The following is a 23711-nucleotide window of genomic DNA, read 5'->3' on the forward strand; positions in this document are numbered from 1 at the left end:
CAGCAGCAGAAAGGGCCTAGGGAATGAACTGTGTCCCAGACACAAAATCCTCCTCGGCTTGGCACCAGGAGTGCAAGCTTCAGCCTGGAGGCCTCACTCAGCCAGGACGGTTCCAGGCATGTTTAGATGGGGCTGCTGTCACCTCCCATGCTGGTGTGTGGAGCTTTTCCTTTGCTGGTCCTCAATGCTCACCTATGCGAGGGCTTGGAGGATGAGGGAGGGAGAGAGGATGCTGATGTGGTCTGGGTATGCAGCTTTGTGGGCGGCAGAGCTGAGAGCTATCCTCCTTCCCTACAGCTGTGTCCGGGGGTGGTTGAGGACAGAGTAATGGACCTGGACTCCCTGTGGTCATGGGGATTCTGCCAGTCCCTCTCTGCTCCCCACACAGAGGGCAGCCCTCACCTGGGCTCTGTGTCTGCAAGGGTAGACACAGAACAGGCACACCTGCCTTTCACCTTGATGTCCCAGTCCAGCCCAGCAAAGAATGACAGATGTGGTGGCAGAGACTCCTGCCCTCCCCACACCTGGAGGACGCAATTAGCGAAACCAAGGGTAGGAAGGAGCCCAATTCCCTCCCATATTTTCACAAACCCTCGGGTGCTGGCTAAGGGTGCTTAGACCTTTTTGGCAGGTAGAGAAAATGGATACCCCGAAAGACCATGTGACTTGCCTCAAGAAACCACCGAAAGTGGGACTGAAATCAGAGCCCGGGTTTTCTGGCTCCCGTCCAGTGCCCTTTGCCCTAACCTGTTAAACCCGTCACTTCTCATGGCTGAATTCGGGTCTGCAGGAGCTTCTGATGTGTTCCAGCAGCTGTGCTGGATCCGGGAACTGTGGGATGGTCTGGCATTTTGCTTGTGAGGAAACTAGGGACTGGGGATGCTTGGAGAACCCCCTCCAAGCACTGGGTTTGCACTGGGAAACTGGACTTGTTGTATGGGTGTGGAGAGAGTGAGGTCACTGCTTACCTAGGAAAGCCACATCCTCCTCCTCTTCTAAGCCCTTGTGACACTCTCTGTGTCGCAGGCCTTTGGCCTTGAGGGTGAGACCTTCCATTCCTGTGTACATGCTCATCCTGACCCTCGAGTAGTTTTAAGAGACCGTACGTAAGGTGTACCTTATTTTTATGCATGGGACCACCACCCGGCAGCTCTGTAAAGGTGGTTACTATTGCTATTGCCACAAACATCAAGGACAAATAGCATGATGAAAGGAGAAAGGGATAGGAATCCAGCCCTCTCCCTGGACCTGCCCTCCCCAGCTTCTCTGTCTGGTGCTCAAGGGCTCCTTTCACGCTCGGAGCCTTATCTCCGTATCTCTTCTCTTATCAGACAGGCCTCTTCCTGCCCTTGCTGCTGCATCTGACGCATTCTTCTCTCCATGCCCTTTGCTCACAAAGGTCCCTTTGCCTGGGAACGCCCTCCCTGACCTCCTCCAACACATTTCACAAAGCCCATTCAAATCTCTTCATGGGCTCTCCTGGCCTCATTGCTTCTTGGTGCATGGCCCAGCACATCACTGCTGGCTGAGTCCCTGTTGACTCTTGTTCCTCTGGGCTGTCTGGCCCTTCCCAGCTACACCTGAAGCCTGGTGAGCACAGAAGCCACATTCGGTGGGTCTCTTGTATCCCCCTTGGAACCATGGAGGGTACAAGGGCAGGGTACAAGGTGGTATGGCACCTCCAAGGGCAAGCCATGTCACAAGTGTCCTTTTGTTGGTTGGGAGAAAGATGGCAGGAGAGGAGAGGTTTGGCTGAGCTAGAATCATCAGCCCTCCTCTCCCTGAGAGAGAGCTTGGGAGAGCAGTCCCTGCTGGAGGGGCCAGGTTCCTCTTCTCTGCCCATCACAGGAGATCAGCAGCAAAGTGGATTTCTGGGGACATATTCCCTGCAAGTGCCAGGCACACGGAGAAACGTCCCTGTTCAGAGAACTCAAATGCCTTCTTCAAAGGACAAACAGTACGTTTCCAGTGTCAGGGACTGTCGGAGGCTGTGCCCCTTCCCTCCCTACACTCTGTTTCACACTGGCTCATGTGTGCTGAAATGCAGCTGTCCCTGGTACTCAACACAGTATGTCAGTTGTGGAGATGGATCCACAAAAGAAGAAAAATGAATTTCCGTCACTAGAATTCTAAAAATAAGGCAGCTTGGGTGGGAAGAAAATAAATGGCAAATTCAGGTCTCTCTGTCTGATGCCCTGAAAAGATTCAAAGCCTTGACATCACACTCCATCCCCTGACTAATCCCAGATATCCCTGGGAGCCCTTTGGCATCTGGGGAAATCCTGTTACAGTTACAGTAAAAAGGCCAACCCATGTGGAGTGCTTACTACAGGCCAGGAGCGAGCTGCACACTAGATATGTTGGGCCAGGGGCTGACCTGGATTTTGCAGAAAGAGCATTGAGACCTGAGTTCACAGAGCTTGTGAGTGGTGGGCCACTCACATTCCAACCCAGGCCTTCATCACGCTGAAGTCCACGCTTGTCCCAGGCACCACCTTGGGCCTTGACAACCGCACAACACTGCCCAAGTGTGAGGGCAGGCTGGACAGGAATGGTGAGGGGAGCAGATTCCCCAGTGCTTGACTCAAGCAGGTCTTCCACACAGACTCTGAGAAATGGCCCTGCCTCTGGGAAACCAGGGCTGAGGCTCCTGTGAGACCCTTGCTGCTCACTGGCCTGGCTGCAGCGCAGCACCTGTGGCGAGGCAAACTCTCAGGCAGTCAGAGAGGGGCATCACCGGGAGATAGAAGCATCCCTGGTGGCCCAGAACCATTGTCCTGGGATCCTGGGGCGCCCTGCAGCCCCTCCTCAGCACGGTGGGCTCAGTGGTGGTGGAGACCCTGCCCCTTCTCTGTGGGCCCCACCCCAGGCCCCATCTACTCACCATCCTATTCCAGAGATGCCAGGCCAATGTGGTAGAATCCTGGAGTGGGGGGTCCTCCTAAAAAAGAACCGGTTGACAGCGGGACCTTTTGTCTCCCCAGGAATGCAACGGACCTGCTGCACACTTTGAAGCTCTCTCTGGCATAGAGTTGGGGTGGCCTGATCTGTCTAGGCCCTTTCTCTCAGCCGCTCGTCAATAACAGGGGCACTTATGAGACCACCATCTGGGGTCAGGGCCTTGAGGTCAGGGCCTGCAGGAGCAGGTGGCGCGTCAGGCAGCTCCATGTCATCATGGGGTTCTCTGTCACTGAACTAAACAGTGGAAGGAGGGGGTGGCAGGGAAATGATTCAGGTGTGATCTGAGTAGGAGGATGAAGGAAGGGAACGTGAGCTAATATTTCTCCTCACCCTCTTAAACCATCACTTTAAACACTGTTTATGGCGTGGAGATGGCACAAGGATTCCAACAGGCAGGAGCCAGGAGCCTGGAGGGAGGGACTGTTCCCAGACACAGGACTGAGGCTGCGGAGACCTCGGTCAGCAAGTGTGGACCAAGTGCTACATGGTCTGGGTGGCCCCTTGCCCAGTGTCCTGGGGGAGGGGGCAAGGGCAAGGGCAACTCAGATTCCCCTCCCTTCCAGAGATGGATGGAGAGGAGCATGCTGGGGGAGGGACAAGAGTTGGCATCCCTGGAGATTCTCTTTGGAATAACCACAATGGCCAAGAGGTGCACTTCCCCAGCACTGGATGCCACTCTACATCCCCCCAAGTATTAACTCATGTGGCCCTGATGGCCACCGAGAGGGAGAACATGTTACTAAATGGCCCTGATTTTACGGAACAGAGTTCAACACCTTGTCCAAGATCACACAGCTGGTCACCCCAGAGCCAGGAGGGGAAGCTAGGGCATTCACCCTGGGCTGCCCTGTCTCTAACAGTCCATTTCATGGGGGCTATTCAACCCTGTGAGGAAATTGTACAGGAAAGTATAATATGGGGGTATTTCCCCTAAGACTATGCATCCTGGGGTCAGGAGAGCTGAATTGGGCTGAGGCTTATTGGGGTAAGGGTGGGAGGGGGGCAGGAACAGATGTATGGCCCGGGCCTCCTCCCCACCACACTCTTCACACTTTTTTTTTTTTTTGAGACTGAGTCTCGTTCTATTGCCCAGGCTGGAGTGCAGTGGCAGGATCTCAGCTCACTGAAGCCTCTGCCTCCCAGGTTCAAGCGATTCTCATGCCTCAGCCTCCCGAGTAGCTGGGATTACAGGCGCCCACCATCATGCCTGGCTAATTTTTGTATTTTTAGTAGAGACAGGGTTTCACCATGTTGGCCAGGTTGGTCTTCAACTCCTGATCTCAAGTAATCCACCCACCTCGGCCTCCCAAAGTGCTGGGATTACAGGAGTGAGCCACCATGCCCGGCCCCTACCACACTCTTGATACGCCATGCAGCCCCCACTTACCGAGGGTAGAGACGGGGTGGTCTCATAGAAGAAAGGCTGGAAAACCACGGTGAAGGACTCCTGCTCACTGTACCTGCTGGAGGCCAGGAGGCTGTTCCAGGCTTCCTGGAGAAGGGAGCAGAGAGGTGCCCATCCAGGAACATGAGCGAGGCAGAGCCATCCCCAGCCCTGACCAAATCATTCTCGGCAGCCCTGGGACAGGATCTGCCCCTTGCGTTGTTCTCAAGTGCTATTCTGAAGCTCCCTCTTGTCTCACCCTTCAGGGCTCTTTGATAGCTAAGCTGAGTTTTCATTTGTCTCTGAAGTACCAGCATTAGGTAATACCAGAGACAGACCTAAAATATATTCTCTGGAAGCTTAGGAACGACAAGACAGCCCAGCGTGTGGCAGGGCCCCCTGCTCTCTTCAAGAGCTAAGTTCGGTAGAGTCAGGTGCCTTAACCACTCAAAAAATGTTGTCATTTCCAGAGCGAGAGAGGTGCCATGCAAATTCAAATGCAATTTTCTTCTTAAGCAAAAGTCATCATGTTAACACATGCTAACAGAAACTGTGCTTTGAGCTGTTTGCTAAGAGGGATGGTGGCTTTCATTGAGCCCTTCACCCTTATTTATTTATTTATTTATTTATTTATTTATTTATTTATTTATGAGACGGAGTCTTGCTTCTTGCCCAGGCTGGAGTGCAGTGGTGCGATCTCGGCTCACTGCAACCTCTACCTCCCAAGCTCAAACGACTTCTCCTGCCTCAGCCTCCCAAGTAGCTGGGACTATAGGCACATGCTACCATGCCTAGCTAATTTTTGTATTTTTAGTAGAGATGAGGTTTCACCATGTTGCCCAGAACTCCTGACCTCAAGTGATCTGCCCGCCTCAGCCTTCCAAAATACTGGGATTACAGGTGTGAGCCACCACGCCCAACTCCTTCACCCTCTCTTGGTGTCTCTTCTGTGAACTGGAATGTGTATCTTCAGGAGCCCTGGTTTGCCTTTGGGCTGTAAGCTAGGGACAGGCACACTGGGCAAAACCAGCTCACCCGCTCCAGATGTGGTACTACAAGTGGATGACCAAAAGCATTCCAGAATGAATCTTCGAAGTTCCTCACTATCTTTTGCCTCAAGTACCCCCACTGTCCCCCAACTCACACCCCTATGAGTACTGCAGGCCCCATTTTACATGCAGGAATACTGAAATCACCACCACGACGTGAAGCAAGAGTAGCTCTCTTTGCTCTTGACTTAGTCCTGAATTCAGCTGGAGAAGTCCTAACATTAGCAAACTCAACTAATTGTCCCTATCATTCCTGTTCTCCTTGGTTACCACCCCACCCCGGTGAGCCAGCAGCCTGGGATCCCAGAGTGGGCTCACCTGATAAGACCACTGCATCACCACCTTGGCCAGCCGGGAGGTCTCCTCTGAGCAATTACAGGGCTCGGGTGCAGGGCTGCAGGTTAAAACACACCAGGAATGAGAGAGGGGAGGCAGTGTGGGGGAAGGGGGTGCATCCAGCCCGCCTCTTATGGAAGAAGGGGCCTGGGAGTTGCTTAAAGAGTAGGGACGAAGAAGCTTAAGTCTTAGAGGACACAAATGTTGAGAAGAATAGAGGGTGGGTGATCCCTTCTTGGGGGGTGGGTATGGGATGGAGGGAAGCTGTTCCTGGGGAGTGGGTATTGGATGGAGGGACATTCTTCCTAGGGGGTCGATATGGGATGGAGGGAAGCTCTCCCTAGGGGGTGGGTATGGGTTACAGGGTGAGTATGGGATGGAGGGGAGCTCTCCCTGGGGGGTGGATATGGGATGGAGGAGAGCTCTTCCTGGGCGGTGAGTATGGGATAGAGGGAAGCTCTTTCTCCCCCTTCATCTCTCAGTCCTCCTCCTCCCGGCTCATTGCTCTTCAAACCAGACACCCACATCCCATTCTCCTTTCCCTCCCCTGTACCTTCTCTGTCTTGCGTCCTCTTCAGAGCCCTCCTTTCCCTCGGCAACCCCCTTCTCTCCCTTCCAGCACCCTCTTTTCTCCACCGCCCGTGCCCTGACTTTTTCCACATGAACTTCTTTTCTAGGTCCAGAGCCAGAATTCTTAGGATTTGGCTCCAAAAAGTTTAAAGTCTACGAACATTTTCAGAAATATATAGGAATCAAGTTCTGTGAAGTTAAACTACATTTAGGCTACGTTTTTCTATCCAATTTCCAGAAGTAACACTTCTTAGCTTATGGATGTTTTGCCAAGGCGAACTCTCAGATCACTCTGGCACGGAGGAGAGCCTCTGGCACGACATCAACCAGACCGAGTATTTTATTCTTTGACTCAGTCCCCAAAACAATGCTTGGCAGAGGGCCCGCCCCACCCCGACTCTGCCACTCGCTCGGGTGTGAGCTCGCACGTGTTTCTCGGCCTCCGTTGGCCTCTGTTCTTTAGGGCTCCCTCATAGATTAAGGCACATGAAGGACCCCCACAGGCCACACACGTGACAGCCATGTCACGGATGCGAGTCTCATTCCACTTCCCCTTTTACCTGAGCCAAGTGCCGTGATACTGACGAGAGACCTCTGCAACCTCAGAGAGGTCCACCAGGTTTACAAACGCTCTGGGGACCTAGGAGGACACACAGAGAGGGAGGTGAGTATTTGCCAAGTCGCCATGGCTGCCGGGCTTTCTGGAACTCCTGCTTGGGCCCCGTTGGGGTGTGGTTGAGTGTGATGGGCCTCCCCTTGGTTAATTGGGCATGATCCTTTGGGAGATGTTTGGGGTCAGTCCGCGCTGCCAGTCCTGCATCTGTGCCATCCAGAAACAGGACTCTGTCCCTCACGGTGGGCGGGGCACCTCCCACCAGTGTCCACAGGGGAGGGAGACCACTGGGGCTATGGGCCTGCAGCCTCCTCCAGCAGAAAGCTGCCCTCCAGGGGAGCAAAGCGGAAGGCAGAGCCACAGCAACCCCCAGCCGATTCTCAGACCCTGCAGCAGCATCACGGTCACTGAGCAGAAAGGTCTTGAAGGTCCTCAGGCTCCCTCCATCTCATCCTCGCCCCAGACTCAGGTAGAGAGAGGCCTTAGGGAAGAGCAGGGCCACCGAGGACTCAAGGAAGAGCCGAGTTTCTCTCAGAAGTTTCCTTTGCAGGAGTGGAGTGTGCTCTCCTGGGCCATGTTCTCATTTGAAAGGATGGGAAGATGGGGTTCTCTAAAGTTTCCCCTTTCCCGAGGGTCCCAGTCTCCCTCACAGGGGTCCATTTCCCCACCCCGGTGGAGGCCACATGAGGGTAAATTGGCCCCACCGCCCTTGGGGAAGCCCTAGGCCCGCGGCCTCACCTCCTGCTGCAGGTAGTCCAGCACCCCCATCAGCTTGTCCACACCGCCCGCCGCAAGCCCGTTCTGTGAGAGAAGAACCGTGCTAAGTGAGGGTGCCTGCAGGAGGACCACGAGGTGAGGCCACCCAGACTCACAACAGGCCCATCCCTGCCAGGCAAGACCACAGGCAAAGGTACCATCTAGACCTGGCATTCCACAAACGAGGATAGAGTTCCCAGAGCTTCCTAGTTTTGTTGTCATTTTGTTCATCCATTTTCTCCCCAACCCATCATCCACCTGGGAAAAACCAAACTCCCCATAGGTGACAAGTTCCATCAGGAAAGGGCAAACTCAAAGTCAGAGCAAGATCAGAAATACCTAGTGTGATTCTGAAGCTCACACTGAGGGAGGGGAGACTTACTCCCAAAGACTTGAGGAATCGCTTTTCCCCAAAGAAAATCAGGTCCAACAGGGAAATACAATTAACCCTGTATTTAAGGCCCCAGATGGGCCTCGGAACTTTCATGTGATCCTATTTTATCAGCCTTTCTCTTGCTGTGTTTGCCCTAAGATAAGGGTTCCTAGAGAAAGAGTATGAGTGGGTCCTGCCACCTGAGTATTTAAAGACATCTCCCACCCACCCAACACACACACCACTCCCCTTCCTGCAGGTCATGAAAATCAACAAATGAAGGACCTCAAAAATGGACCCTGCTTTTTTTTTTTTTTTTTTTTTGAGATGGAGTCTCACTCTTTTGCCCAGGTTGGAGTGCAGTGGTGTGATTTCGGCTCAGTGCAACCTCCACCTCCTGAGTAGCTGGGATTACAGGTGCCCGCCACCATGCCCAGCTAATTTTTGTATTTTTAGTAGAGACAGGGTTTCACCATGTTGGCCAGGCTGGTCTCAAACTCCTGACCTCAAATGATCCACCTATCTCGGCCTCCCAAAGTGCTGGATTACAGGCTGGGTGCAGTGGCTCATGCCTGCTTTACCTTTTCAATGTGAAAAATAATAAAAATTACAAGACAAACTTCTAAGTTGCCTGTAGACTGGCTGTCCCCTAAGGCAACTTGGCTCAGACAGGAGGACAAGGAAGGCCAAGGAGCTGTTCTGTTTCCCGGAGGGGACACAGGCAGTGACTCTGGAGACAGCTGTCAATCACCCGGGCTGGCACCGCACAGGAGGAAATGCAGTGTCCCTATCTCTCTGCCCCTTCACCGGCTGTCCCTGCTTTGGTGTGAGGCTGGCTTCTGGGAGGCCAGGTCAGCCAGGTTTGTTACCGTAAAGCCTTCTGTCTAGTTTTCTCCTAAGTGAGCTGCTCCCTGACCGTGACATCAAACATCACTCTCTCTTTCCTGAAGAGCCCAGGGGAACTCTGTCTAGAGGCATCTGAACCATACCCACTGTCCCTGGAGAGGCGGGGGACCCTGCGTGGCTCTCCCTAAAGTGTGAATCTTGCTGTAGAAACCCCTGGTCAAGGTGTTCACTTGCAGCTGCAGAGGGAATCGGGGCCCACCCAGTCATTCCAGGCACTGCATAGTTGTCGCTCGGGACACCAACTGTCCCCGTTTCTCAGTAAAAGATATTATGCTCGTATAAGATGTCCCTCCTCTATAAGGCCATACATAATAAACTCCTAGAACCCAAAGTCAGGAAAAAGCTGATTTCTTCAAATGAACTTGTACATTTCCATTTGTATCATTTGCCCCCTGGTTTGGAAGAATGTCTATTATCAAACATGTGCCTGAGACCCGACTTAACTCTTTCTAATAAATTATTTTCTTGGGATTTATACCCAGAAATGGGATATTATTCAGTCAAAAACTAGAAACACGTTTAGGTTTCTTGAATCACACACCAGTGTACCCTCCAAAAGGCTGCCACCTGTAGCTAGAGACATTTACAAGGGATAAATGTGTCTGTTTTCTTGTAATCAGCAATTTTTTTTTCATTTTTTTCTTCTGATTTTTAAAATCTTACTCATTAATAAAGCAAATTTAACTAGAGAGCAGTAAGCAAGTGTCCAGATCCAAAAAGCATCCACAGGTCACTGCTGTGAGCCAGCTCATCATTTACCTCTGAAGCACCTGCCTTCAGAGTCATTGTCACACCTAATGGATAGTTGCTGACTTGACTCTCTGACTTTGGTCATAAGAAACTCCTAAAGAACAACTGTGGACACAGGCCCTTGTTTATTTCCCATTAAATGAGCCCAAAGGTCTCCACAGGGGAAGAGAATTCAGGTCCTAAGTTGGGGCAGGACAGTAGCTCAACATTTCCTCTTAAGGGTAAAACATGTTTTTCTTGTGTGAACTTTTAGGAAACCCTTGACACTTGCTCTGTAAGGTCAGGTGGCAGCTGGTGCCCACCTTCTCAACATTTGCCCACAGAGGGATCTCCAGTGGCCCCTGGGTCTCTACAGAGCATTTGTTTTGTCTTGTTTTGTTTTTAAAGACAGAGTCTCACTCTGTTGCTCAGGCTAGAGTGCAGTGACATGATCTCGGCTCACTGCAGCTTCCACTTCCTGGGTTCAGTGATTCTCCTGCCTCAGCCTCCCGAGTAGCTGGGACTACAGGCATGCACCACCACACCCAGCTAATTTTTGTATTTTTGGTAGAGATGGGGTTTCCCCACGTTGGCCAGGCTGGTCTCGAACTCCTAACCTCAAGTGATCCACCTGCCTTGGCCTCCCAAAGTTCTGAGATTACAGGCATGAGCCACCATGCCCGGCCATCTACAGAGCACATTTTTACAACCACCGAGGGAGAGCTTATACCTGAGATGTGCTTTCAGAAAAATAAAAATGCCACGTAAGAACTTCTCAAATGAGGATGCTAAGCTACACCACAGGATTAGCTTAAACAGGGAGGTGTGGCCAGAGGTACCACTAGGAGGTGAGTGTGGGTCTGGGCTGTGAGAAGGGCAACACCAGCGGGCCTGGCCAGGAGGCCAAAGGAGCCAGGCCTAGGAGCCACAGGGCCTCTGGGGTAAGTGGAAGTGGAGGTTAGATTTATTCCAGGCATCAAAGCCTTGGTGGTTTTTGTGCAACAGGAAAAATCAAGATGGAAGAAGAAATAAAATAAAGAGGGAATTTGAGTGGATGCTAGCGGGTGTTGCTATAATTAGCTAAATTTATGGACATCATCTTATTGGTTTACAGCTGTTTAAAAATGAGGGGGCATGATTACTTTTGTCATATGTTTTGAACCAATTAATAGTGTGAGCTTCTAAGTGTGAATAAACTCAATTCATACGTCATCAACATGACTAGATCTTGCAGGAATTTCTCATGTTGACAAAAATCATTAAGTCTGAGAACAAGTGTTGGGAAGGTTGTAGAAAATAGGTGCTCACTGCCACTGGTGGAAATATGAGAGTTCAGCCACTTTGGAGGGCAATTAGGAGGCAGAGCCTATTAAAACCCAAAGTGTGCACACCTAAAGACTGGTATAGGAATCTACTCCAGGCGCTTTTCTTGAGACTGTTTTTTTCTTTTCTTTTTATTTTCTTTTGAGACAGAGTCTCTCTCTGTCGCCCAGGCTGGAGTGCAGTGGCATGATCTTGGCTCACTGCAACCTCTGCCTCCTGGGTTCAAGTGATTCTCCTGCCTCAGCCTCCTGAGTAGCTGGGACTACAGGTGCCTGCCACCAAGCCCGGCTAATTTTTGTATTTTTAGTAGAGACGGGGTTTCACCATATTGGCCAGACTGGTCTCAAACTCCTAACCTTGTGATCCACCCGCCTCGGCCTCCTAAAGTGCTGGGATTACAGGCGTGAGCCACCGCGCCCAGCTCTTGAGACTGTTTTTATCTTGACCCACAGTGTGAGATGTGTTTCACATCCCAATCCAATACAAGTATCCATATAGAAATGATGCAAAAATCTCATGAACCAATACTTACCTTACTACATGCAATGAACTCCAAGATATTAGAATTTATTCTGTTCTCTTTATTTTTTTTTACAATGTTGGTTGCAATCCTTTAAACTGATTTTTTGACTCAACTAATGTACTTCAGTCCACAATTTGAAAATCACTGTATCTAGGAAAACTCTCCCACATAGTCAAGTAAATGAGCAAGACTGTTCATTGTAGCATTGTTTATAATAGTGAAAAACTAGAAATACCTACATGGCCATCAGTATAGGAAAATGGTGAAATAAAATGTAGTAAATTTACACAGCAAAATACTCATGGAAGAGAAATAAACTCATTCCATATGTATCAACATGACTAGATCTCAACAACACTTGGTTAGTGTAAAAAACTTTTCAGTAGTACACACAATATAACACCATATTAAATCTCTCATGCATACAAGCACGCAAAATAAGGCTTGGATTTACAGATATGTAAGAGGTTTGCAAAGAAAAAGAGACAGAGGATTAGGGAGGTGGCCAAAAGGATACATATTTTAGCTTTAACTGATGTTTTAGTTTTTAGAAGGAAAATATTTGTGTATTGCTTGCATAACTAAAAATACAAATAATATGTAGATGAATACATGTGCACAATACAACATGTATTCAAGAACGCTTGAAGGCATAAATACATGAAAGCATGCAAGAATTTATGTAGGAATGTTTAAATACAAGACAAAGTATATGGAAAAATCATCAATGAGTCTAAGTATTCATAAATGCATTCATACATTTTAAAAAATCATATGCTATCATGAACAAACTGATCACAAATACAATAGCATATGTCTGCATGTAAAATTAGAAAATGAATTTATACATGAATATAACTTATGGATGAATGATTCTATTAGTGAATACATAGAAGAATGCAGCAATGTCTAAATGCTTGAACACTTCAGTGTGTGACTGCATAAATGCATGGGTTAATGTCATGGATTAATGAGTATAGAGAGGAATGAACCAATGTCTAAATGCTTGAGCATGTCAATGCATGAATGCATACATTCATGAAGTAATGCATAATGACCAAAAAGGGGGGCTGTGCAGAGAACAAACGAGGCATGTAAATTTCACTGGGCACTGGAGAAAACAGAGGGTAAACTGGAACAATAAATCTTCATTATCTATATGCTAAAAACCCAGGAAGGCTACAGGAATATTAGCCAATGAGAGCTAGTCAGGAAGGTGGATTTCCATCAATGTTCTCCCAAGGCTTGACATCACTAAAGGAAGGGGAGTTTTGGTGGTGAGCCTGGAGTCAGTGGGAGTGTGGGGCACTTGAAGGAAGGCAAGAGTATCTATTGTAGGAGAGGGGCACAGAAAAGAAACCACTACCTCCAGAAGCTCCACCATGCCTGTGCCCTGGCCTGGAGGGTGGCGAAGAGGACAAGCTGGTCCCACAGGTGGCAGGGCCAGCGTGGTAGCAGCCAGTCTTCAGGGTCCTGAAGAAGAGTCCAGGTGCCATTTATTTCACCATGGCTTAGATTTCTAAACCACCCCTTACACTTTCAACTTATCCTAATCTGAATGATCTTCAGTAAAGACTTAAGTCATAGATATTCACCTACATAAATAATAAATGAGACCACATGCTTCATGTCCTGTTTCCAGAAAAGCCAAAGCACTTGGAAGATACAGTCTACTTCAATAAACAGCAGCTTTCCCACTACAAATAGAATTCATGGGCCAAGGGGTGAGGATGGTATGCACCTTGCTGTATTTCCTAAATTCAGAACTTACATGAAATCAGAATTAAGAGGCAAGATAGTTTTTAACCAACTAGGATGCTAATTTTCTCAGTTGCGGAATGACTGTTGACTCAGCTTATCTATGCCTCTATTTCCTTTTCCTGATATGAGGGATGGTAAGTAAAAAACACCTGTTCCTTGTGACAGTGATGAATGCATGTCATATGTACAACATTATGAATTATCTAATGTCACTGAACTGTACACTTAAAATGATGAAGATGGCCAAGTTTATGTGTATTTTATCACAATAAAAAAACTGAAGCAATAAAACCCACAAAACGCCTGTTCAAGTGTATGTTTCTTTGAGTATGTGACTGTCTGTCTGTCTGCCCATCCATCCATCCATCCATCCACCCATCCATCCATGTTCTAAAATCAGTGGCATCAGCCCCATCCTGACAGCTGGGGATCGGGTAATCAGGCAGGTTTAGTTCTCCCTCTCCACCCCAGCATCTATAATCCCTTGGTCCCCGAGGCTGCCATTTACCTGTTGAGCAGAGGGGCACAGGTAACACTGGCTTGCGTTACTGAAGAATACATTGATGAGCTTCCAGTCAAATTGAAAGTCAAGTTGCTGAAGAAAAGGGCAAGAGCATGAGAAGGAGATTGTGGTAAGACCTTGAGCCAAAATTATGTCTTTGTTTTCACGTCTTTGCATTTCATACACCCATCCCTGAAAAACTCATGTATGAATTTTTTTCAATAGTAGTATATGGCAGGAGTTTAAAGTGGTATAACTGCTCTGGATTGACAAAATATATCCAAAACTTTTTTTTTAATTAAAAGACACACATTTTGATCTAATTATTTCATTTCCCCAAATATAGTTTAAGGAAACAAGGATACGTGAATGATTCAGCTACAATGATGAAGCCTTATGCATAAGAAGGAAAAACTGGAAACAACATAAATGTCCAAAACAGGGGATTGCTGTGTAAACTGTGGAATACTCATGAGATGAAACACTACGTAGCTTTTAAAATGATGCTGAAAAATGTAATTATCATGGGAACTAATCTGTTGAGAAAATCTGTTTGAGGTTATAAAAAGTATCTCTGGCTGGGTGCAGTGGTTCACGCCTGTAATCCCAGCACTTTGGGAGGCCGAGTTGGGCGGATCACCTGAGGTTGGGAGTTCGAGACCAGCCTGACCAACATGGAGAAACCCCATCTCTATTAAAAATACAAAATTAGCCGGGCATGGTGGCACATGCCTGTAATCCCAGCCACTTGGGAGGCTAAGGCAGGACAATCGCTTGAACCCGGGAGGTGGAAGTTGCGGTGAGCCGAGATCGCACCATTGCACTCCAGCCTGGGCAATAAGAGCGAAACTCTGTCTCAAAAAAACAAAACAAAACAAAACAAAAAACAACATCTTTATCCAGTAACATCCCTGTTTTATAAAATATATAAAGATATATATGCTAGGAAAAAATATGGAAGGTAATGTACGCCAAGTTATTAACCATAATTATCTTTGGGTTATTAGGATTAAGGATGATTTTACTTTTTGCTCATCTGTGTTTTCTGACTTTTTCAGTTATGAACATGCATTTCTTGTGTAACCAGAAAACAAACTTTGGTTTTTTAAGAGGCAGCACGATGTAGTTGAGGAACACTGGACTGTGAAGCAGGCACTTTAGATTTTGGCTCTAACTAGCTGTCTGAACTTGCACAGGTCACATGACTTCTGGGAACTTCAGTTTCCACATCTGGAAAATTACAGGGTTAGACGCAGGATCTCTTCTCTATTTTATAGAATAATCATTATTTCAGAAATTCTGGAATTCTCCCGTTCAAGGAAAACAAACTTTATGGTGTAGCTGCTGCTCTAGTCCCTGTCCTTATATGCCTTAGAATGACCTTCACTTCACTTCCTGAACTCTTTAATGTATGCATGGCTGGCTGAAACAGCAGCTTCCCTTGGTTCCAGCAGTCCAGGCTCAGTGCTTAGTTAGACACAGTTTGCTAGTAAGGCTTGCCTCGGTTTGATACTTGCCCATAAGGGCAGCACAAAAGATCGAAGGATGCTTATTACAAACTTATATAGGTTATCGAGTAAATAGTATACGAACTGTTAGGAGAGTGGCACCAAGGCACCCAGCATGTATGTGACAGAGGCCTCCACACTCATAACTAAAATTAATATGGTAATTATTAATAACAGCAATTGCCACTACAATAACAATGCAAGCTACAGGCTTTTATATTATGTATTGAGTCTGTGCCAGGCATATCCAATACCTCATTTAATGCTCCCAAAACCCTTTGCTGCAGCTCTTTTATCACCCCATTTCATAAAAAGAAAAACTGAGGTTTAGGGAGGTAAGTGCCTTACCCAACATCATATAGCTAATAGATGGAGAATTCAAGATTCAAACTCAAACCAGTCTCACCTGGAACTGAAGCTCTCCACCACCTCCCTTTGGGAGAAGTCATTTAGTCCATCTGTTGACTTTCAGCAGGACCACACGGAAAACCATTCTGAAGAGGATGGGTCCTTTTGGCTGAGCATTATGACTCATCCTGCAATTTCAGCAGTTTAGGAGGCCGAGGCGGGCAGATTGCTTGAGCCCAGGAGTTTGAGACCAGCCTGGGCAACATGGCAAAACCCCGTCTCTACCAAAAATTAGCCAGTCTCATAACTGGTCTCAAAATAAATAAATAAATAAATCTATAAAAATTAACAACAACAAAAAAGAATTGGTCCTTTCCTTTAATGACCACCAGAGAATGGCAAAGACATTTTTTAAAGAACCCAGGCCACACTAGTTGCCAAGTTCATGGTAAAATGGTACCAGGGCCATCATCACTTTGGTCTGCCCGCCTTGCAGCAAAGCCAGGCAGCCCAGCCATGCCAGAGCTGGATGGATGCTTACCGGGTTCTCTTTCATGTTTCTCACCAGTTCTTGAGCCTGAATCCACAAGTCTCTGTGCAGAGGGAGGGAAACAGAGAAAAATCAGCTAAATGCTATTTTGTCAAGAGCTGGAAGCTTGCCCCTTGTCATAGCTCAGATGCCAGTCTCTGAGCTTTACCCATCCCTGGCTTCTGAAGGGTGGGCATTGACCAGCTTTTCAAAATGAGGCTCATCAGGCAGACTGAAATCAGCTTGAGGGGGCATTTGGGCTTTGACTTAAATACTTCTATTTTTAAGCCTCTTTGACTTTGCCAGCCCCCCAGATCCTCCTACCTATATGTTGAGGACCAGTAGGAACACATAACCCCAGAGAGAGAGAAAGGGAACTTACTCAGCACCGTCACGGGGTATGACTCTCTTTCCAGTGTGGCACACAGGCATTGGAACAGAAGGACTGAAATGTCTGATGATGTCTGAAAGGACTAAAGAGAGAACTGGTTTGAGGCCCTGGCCTTCACCAGCTGAAGGTCACCTCTAAAGACTGACCTACCTACTGCCGGGAGTGGTGGCTCATGCCTATAATCTCAGTACCTTGGGAGGCTGAGGCGGGAGGATCACTTGAGCCCAAGAGTTTGAGACCAGTCAGGGCAACATAGCAAAACCCTATCTCCATGAAAACAAAAATTAGCTGGGTGTGGTGGTGCTCACTTGTGGTCATAGCTACTTGGGTGGCTGAGGCAGGAGGATGGCTTGAGCCCAGGAGGTCAAGACTGCAGTGAGCTGTGTTTGTGCCACTGCACGCCAGCCTGGGCAACAGAGCAAGACCCCGTTTCAAAAAAAAAGACTGACTCCCTTCCTCTAGGGTGAGCTGCCGGGGTCGCCGCCCCTATTCCAAGGCACGGTCCTTCCTCACACCCTGCCTGGGGTTGTGAGGTCACCCCTGTAGCCTCTGTGAGGCTATCTGTACCTCTGGAGCAGGACTCTGGAAGTGAAGGAGCTAAAAATGAACATCTGTGAAGTGCTAGGCCAGGCCCAGTGCTAAGCACTTTACATGCGTTATCTCACTTAATCCTCAGTAACAAACACATGGCAATATGATCTCCAAGTTAGAGAAAGGGAAACTGAGACTGAGAAAAATCAAGCGAGCTGCCCAGGGTCTCACAGCTAACTGAGGTTTCTGGGGTTTGAACCAGAGTTCTAGGACACCAAGGCTTTTCATTGTCAAGTGCTACTGCCTCATTAGAGAAAGTGATGCTGGGACAGGGACTTGGGCTGCCTTCCAGCCCCCCTCCCTCCTCCTGAGAGTGACAGCAGGGTGGGAAAGCTCCAGGGAACATGCAGAGAACATGTCCCAGAGCTGACAGCCAGAGGACCGCTAAAAATAGTGCTGTCAGGAGCAGTTAAGTTGTGTCTTGCTCCTGAGAGGGAAGAGGGCAGAGCGGGGAGAGAGTGTCATGGGAGGGAGATGCCTCCACTCCTCCCATCAACTCCCTTTTCTTTTTGTCCCATCCAGAAGTGCCTCAGGGCTTCATGGGAGGAGGATCCAGAAGGTGGCTTTAAAGGGGCTCCCTGTGAAGGAGGCTGACACTGTGCAGGCAGCAGGCAGCAGGCAGGGTGCGGGTGGGAGAGCTGGCCTGGAAGTCAGGGGACTGGTCACTTGGCTTTGCAACCTTGGGCAGCCTCCTAACTCATGTGTGATTGCATTTTCCCCATCCTTAACCCAAAATAATGAACTTCATTCTCTAACCCCTGATTGGCTTGCAAAGAAACCCATTTCCACCTGTAGTGGGAAAGCAGGGAAAGTTCTGAGCTGGGTTCAGGTTTATCGGGACAGCATGAACGTGTGCATGGGTGAGGGGTACTCTTGCTCCCTCATCTGAAGATAGTCTGTAAGGATCAATGACAAAATACAAATATTTGGTGATAGGTCTGAAAGAGATTGCTTTCTGAATGAAAGGTACCTGTGTCAGTGCTTTGTGATCAAACATTACGTTGGATCTTTTCACGTAAATTTGCCAGTCATTTTGTTTTAAGTCTGCTGTGTACTTGGTCTGTCCTCACGGCCTCCAAGTTCCCTGGCAGCAGTGGGGTGAGAACAAAGGGCACAGCCTGTGGGGCTGGACACCTGGGTTCACAGGGACCGTGCCACTTACTGAGCACATAGCCTCAGGAAAGTCCATTTACCTCCCTGACACTCGGCTTTGCCACCCGCAAAATGGCCATGGTGGGCGAGGGCATGGCTACGTTTGGAGATCTCAAAGATCAGGACGCCTCTAAAGTTCTGAGATTGATGGTCAGGTGGGCTGAGCCCAAGCCAGCCCCATCCCATGCTGCACAGCACAGGCCTGGATGTCCCTAGAGTACTTTCTTCTGGGAAGACCTGCTCCTCCTGCTGGCTCAGCTACCCAGCTGAGCTTGCAGCTGTGGTCTCCGCTCCTCCCTCCTTCCCCATTGGGTATGCTGGAGTAACGCCTGCCTCGGAGGGCTTCAGAAGCGAGATCTGCCCTCACACCTGCTTTCTGCGGGACCTCTGGCCAGCTGGGACTCCTGGCCGCTCTGCTTAGAGAGGAGCACTCAGACTTGTAACAGGGCAAATTGGGAGGAAAAATTGAGATGAATTGAGAAATTAGGCAAAGAGGCATCTGCATTTGTGGCTTCAGGGTCTAAACTATATCCCGTCTTCCCAGACACCCCCCAAACAAGCCGCTTCTTTCTTCCTACCACGTCAAGACAAACAGGGCCAGCCAAGCCTAGGCACAGCTGCCACGGAGTTGGTGATGGGCCTCCCCTTTCAGAACCCTTTGATTCTCTCCAAGGGGACCCTCCTGCCTACCGCTTTGGCCACCGACATCCTCTCACCTGTCAATCAGATCGAGGAGGGCTGAACTGCCAGGCTCAACCTTCCCTGCTAGACCATGAGTTCTGAAGGCAGGGCCAGCATCCTGTTCATTCCTGTGCTTTCCAGGGAACCTAACAATTCATGAGCCCCTCCTTTCAATTCACTGGCTGAATTGACAGGGCACTAGCTGCCTCACTTGTTCATTACTCCCGGGGAGCATCAGCTCAGCAGAGCGCTTGCACTGTAATCTACGTCTTCTCGCTCTAATATGGACGGCAAAGTGGTTTCCCTTCTTCTTGATTTATGAGCACCAAGCATAGGAGACTAACATCCCGCTAGGCTGACCCAGCTGCCGTTAAGGGACTTAACTTCAGGGTGACTTAATAGAATTATAAGGAATCTCTGATATTACATTTAAAAAAAACTAAATTATGCTAGTATATTTGCAAGCACATTTGTAAATCAAAAGGCCAAAATGCTAACAATAATTATCTCTAGATAGTGGGATTATAGTTGACTTTTATTTTTTTCATTTCATTTGCCTGAACCCAATTAATGCCTTGTATTTTACAAGCAAGGGCAATATTACAGGATAAAATAGACTGAAAATTCGGCTGGGTCCTCCACTTGGGTGGGAGGAGTGAACCACGGGCATTTTCCCTGGATGAAGTCTAGCCCTGGGTCTGGGTGGGTAGGAAACTCAGGACTCTGGCCCAGACACCCATTCCACCTGGCCCCTAACCCCTCTCCCAGGTTCCCCAATCTTAACCCAATGCCCACTGGCTTCTGTTTGCCCAGAGACCCTGGATACATTTCGCACACCCCCATTCAGGGTTTGTGATTTTTCATATCCTGGCTTCCTTATCTGTCCTCTCAGAACACCGTCCCCTACCTCCTGGGCTCCAGTGATAAAGTGGCTGGTGGAGTCCATTCTCTTTATTAGAGAGGATGCTGCTGTGTTGGGAGGGAGAGGGACACTCTGAAATCTGGCTGTGAAAACCAGAACTCACCTGTCATCACTCCCATGCACACCTGCTGTGGCCTTTCTTCAGTCCTGCAGGTAGAAGCAGGCATGAGTGTCAGGCTGCATTTGTCACCTGCCAATAGCCCTTCCCCGTGGCTGTGGTCTATTTCATAGTAGTCTTTGGCCTAGCCTTGCTCTGGTTCTGGGATTATCCTCCCAGGGGTTATAGGCATACCTCAAGTGGCCATGGAGTAGCCAAAATGGGGAAAACAGCTCTCTCTGGACCCCCCTCCGCTCCTCCAACCCGCTCTCATCTGGCCCAAAGCTGGAAGGGGAAGCTGACCCCAGGGTAGAATGAGACTGAGCCTGGCCCCAGCCCTGCATGGTTCGCCAAGAGCAGAGCAAGGAGAGCTTGTGGGGAGAAACAAGAACTCCCTCTATTAGCCTTTCCCACTTCTCCTCATTCACCCCAAGGACCACCGGGGTTCTCAGGCAGAGGAAGGGTTTGACGAGGAGGCAGGAGGCTGGGTTCTGGGAGCTTCTCTGCCACCTTCTCAGAGGGTAGCCTTGAGCAAGGCACTGAGCCTCCCTGACCTCCAGTCTTTCCCATCAATAAGGCAAGAAGATTAGATGGGAGCATCTCCGGGCTCCTTTCTGTTTTCTGTGTTTTCAGGATAGTTACCATTCTTGCTTCTCCGGATCGCCCATCCCTGGGTCTGGAGGCTGGAATAGATACTCAGTGTTAACACCCAGCCAGGGGAGGCAGCAGAGCCTCTTCTAGTTAGACCGCAAGCTGCCTGTCAGAACTCCCTCCCTCCTGCCAGTAAGAGGGAACCTACAAACCCAGGCTCGGTGGCTCACACCTGTAATCCCAGCACTTTGGGAGGCTGAGCACAAGGAGGATCACGTGAGATCAGGAGTTCAAGACCAGCCTGGCCAATATGACAAAACCCCATCTCTATTAAAAAATGCAAAAATTAGCCAGGTGTGGTGGCACATGCCTGTAATCCCAGCTACTTGGGAGGCTGAGGCAGGAGAATCGCTTGAACCCAGGAGGCAGAGGTTGCAGCGAGCCAAGATGGTGCCACTGCACTCCAGCCTGGGCCATAGAATGAGACCCTGTCTCAAAAAAAAGAAAAAAAGAAAAGAGAGAGAGAGCCTAAGGAGAAAGATGAAGCCTCCTTCTGCAGGGAGGAAAAATTCTTGACTTCCTCTGCAGCATGTTTGTCAGACCTTGGAGCGATAGAAGGTGTGGGATGTTTTCCTCCACATAGATTTCAATGCCCCCTAAAGTCATTAACTTTCTCCATAGAAACAAAGGATTGTTCTATTATGACCCTCCAAAATCTAGAATGTATTTAACTCTCCCCCCTACTAGACATAAGAGGCATGAAGGCAGGAATGTGTCCATTTTGTACTTGACTATGTTCCTTGGACCTAGAACAGTGCCTGGGCATGTTATAAGTATTCAACAAATATATGTTGAATCCATATTTTTGGAATGAACAAGATAAGTTTCTGATTTCCCCCTTGGTAAAATGCTGGGCAACACAGCACTTGAGCTCTCTGCTGAAGTTCCTAAGTCTAGGACTAGACTTGAGACCACGGTAACTTGCCTGGGAATCACGTCCTTTTGCAAGCTCCCAGAAAACTTGGAATTGTGCCCAGGACATATAAAATACTCAGCAAATCTTAGCTCTCCTTGGTTGTATTATTTTCAGTTTCTGATGTGAATTTTCTCTCTCAAAATTCCTAGAAGACAGTATCTCCGGGTGTGGTGGTGACAGGCAGACAGCTACACTGCATCACCTACTCCAGCCTGCACCATTTCCCCTTTAAAGGGCCCATCTGTCCTGACCACCCAGCCACAACGAGCACCCGCCTATAGACCTGGGTCACGTCTCTGCAGCTCTCCAGGTAGGACAGGCTGACTGGGAAATCTCACTAATTGGAGACAGCGTCCTTTGCTCCTCAATAAGAGACAGAAGCTAAATCTCCCAGGGAGACAAACAAAAATCACACTAAGATGCAAGTCAGGGATTATTTAAAAAGACACCCGACAGGCTAGATAATGAGGGGAGCAGGCCTCCTGGGGCTGTGGCAAATTGGACAGCCTGGGCCCAAGCAAAGGGGGTACCCCCCACAGTCATTTTTCAAGAGGAGCTGGAAATGTGAACACTTACTTGAAGTCTGATTTCAATGTTGGCAGCTGATTCAATTAAAGACAAAGCGTCACTTAGGACCATCAATTTGCTTCTGGTAATTAATTGATAGATCACCCCTCCCCGCCAAATGAACTTGATTGGAGGAGAGGGTGGTAAAGAGAGAAGTTGGGAGGAAAGAGGAGAGAATAAGAGGAACGAGGCCAGGAAAGGGGGATGGGGGAAGGGCTCAGAGGGCAGCCACAGAGAGGAGAGGCTGCAGCTAACCCAGCAAACTCCACATCCCCATTGTGCCCACTCCCAGCCACTTTCCCTTCACACTCTCTGCTTGCTGAATGCCTGCCTTATGGCAGATACTGTGACCGTGGGGCTGCAAAGCTAAGTAAGACACAGGCTCTACCCTCAAGGAATTTGATAGAGTGAACTGTAACCTCCTTGGCAAGGAAAAATATCTATGACACTTAGAAAAAAAAAAAAAAAACCTCACAGATAGGATATTGCAGTATGATCCTATTTAGGTTTTATATATACACCCTGTTTCCCTATGTATTGCTATACATTGGAGAATGAATGAGAATGTATATATATGTGTGCACATGTGTGTATGTTTGTTGAGGTAGAGGAATAAAAGATGTGAATAGGGTCTTCTATTGTGCATACATCTGTTTTTTCTTATATTGAACATGTGTCACAAGTGTTATTTGCAGAACTTCTACAAACATTTACATAACTGATTTTTGAAGTTCTACAAGGAAAAGGGGGTCTATAGCAATTAAACAAATGCTAGTTGTAGTTCCAAAGAAGTGCTTATACCTTGGTTACAGAACGCTCCAGGCACGAGGCAGAGGTGTCAGCACTATGGACTTTTTTCTTTTTAAATTCACTGTCTTCCATTATTTTGCCCTGGTCTAGCTTTTAAAATACACACCCCAGGTAAGTTCATGGTGGCCCTCTCTCTCTTAGGACAGACAGCGGAAGAAGGCTTGCAAGTAATTGTGCTTTCAGGTTTTTATCCTGAAGATACAGGTACCTGTCGGTGCACAGACAATGATCTTGGGGCTGGGAGGTCATCCTGATGGAGTCGTGTTCCCGAGAAGGGGGAGACGAGCGACAGCAGGAACTGTCAGCCCTGAATAATTCATGAACAAAGAGCTCTTTCCAAGATGAGACCAATGAGTGCAAGTCGCTGATGGGCTTAAAGTTAGAGACCGATGCTGGGCGGAGATTTCCCCGCCCCAGGCAGAAGGACCCAAGAGTCCTGCAGCAAGTGTGTCCCACATCCTGGGCTCTGGGATGTAAATATCGGTGTGCACAGACACACAGGTGTAGCAAAGTCAGCCTGCTATCTGGGACACGAAACCTCTTTTCTCACTTATTTCCATCCAATTTCACCTCTCTTATCACGGGTAACCCTCCACCCTCACCCTGACCAATACCACAGTCACAAGTGCAATTTAAAAACCATCAGCATCAATAAGAGAGAACGCAGGTGGGGAGCTCTGCCTGCTTTCAGTGGGCCTAAGGTTGGTTTCCTAAGGTTCAATCTATACCTCTACACACCACCATCTCCTCACCCTTCTTTCT

The 23711-nt window shown here is 48.5% G+C and overlaps 1 protein-coding gene across 1 annotated transcript in view; it reads right to left on the bottom strand.

Moving 5' to 3' along the window:
• PLB1 (phospholipase B1) overlaps positions 1-21248 on the bottom strand; it is a 119144-nt gene extending 97896 nt beyond the window's left edge. Inside the window, exons 1-11 of the mRNA XM_054476049.2 lie at positions 21199-21248; positions 20648-20688; positions 20012-20055; positions 16554-16644; positions 16184-16235; positions 13793-13879; positions 7652-7714; positions 6861-6940; positions 5713-5788; positions 4349-4453; positions 2885-2941 (exon numbers count right to left, since the gene is read on the bottom strand). Of these exons, the coding sequence (XP_054332024.1) occupies positions 2885-2941; positions 4349-4453; positions 5713-5788; positions 6861-6940; positions 7652-7714; positions 13793-13879; positions 16184-16235; positions 16554-16644; positions 20012-20055; positions 20648-20688; positions 21199-21237 (735 nt within the window). The 5' untranslated portion in view covers positions 21238-21248. The remainder of the gene's footprint in view (positions 1-2884; positions 2942-4348; positions 4454-5712; positions 5789-6860; positions 6941-7651; positions 7715-13792; positions 13880-16183; positions 16236-16553; positions 16645-20011; positions 20056-20647; positions 20689-21198) is intronic.
• Positions 21249-23711: the final 2463 nt, after the last annotated feature.

This window comes from Pongo pygmaeus, chromosome 12 (assembly GCF_028885625.2).
Source record: "Pongo pygmaeus isolate AG05252 chromosome 12, NHGRI_mPonPyg2-v2.0_pri, whole genome shotgun sequence".
NCBI classification, from domain to species: domain Eukaryota; kingdom Metazoa; phylum Chordata; class Mammalia; order Primates; family Hominidae; genus Pongo; species Pongo pygmaeus.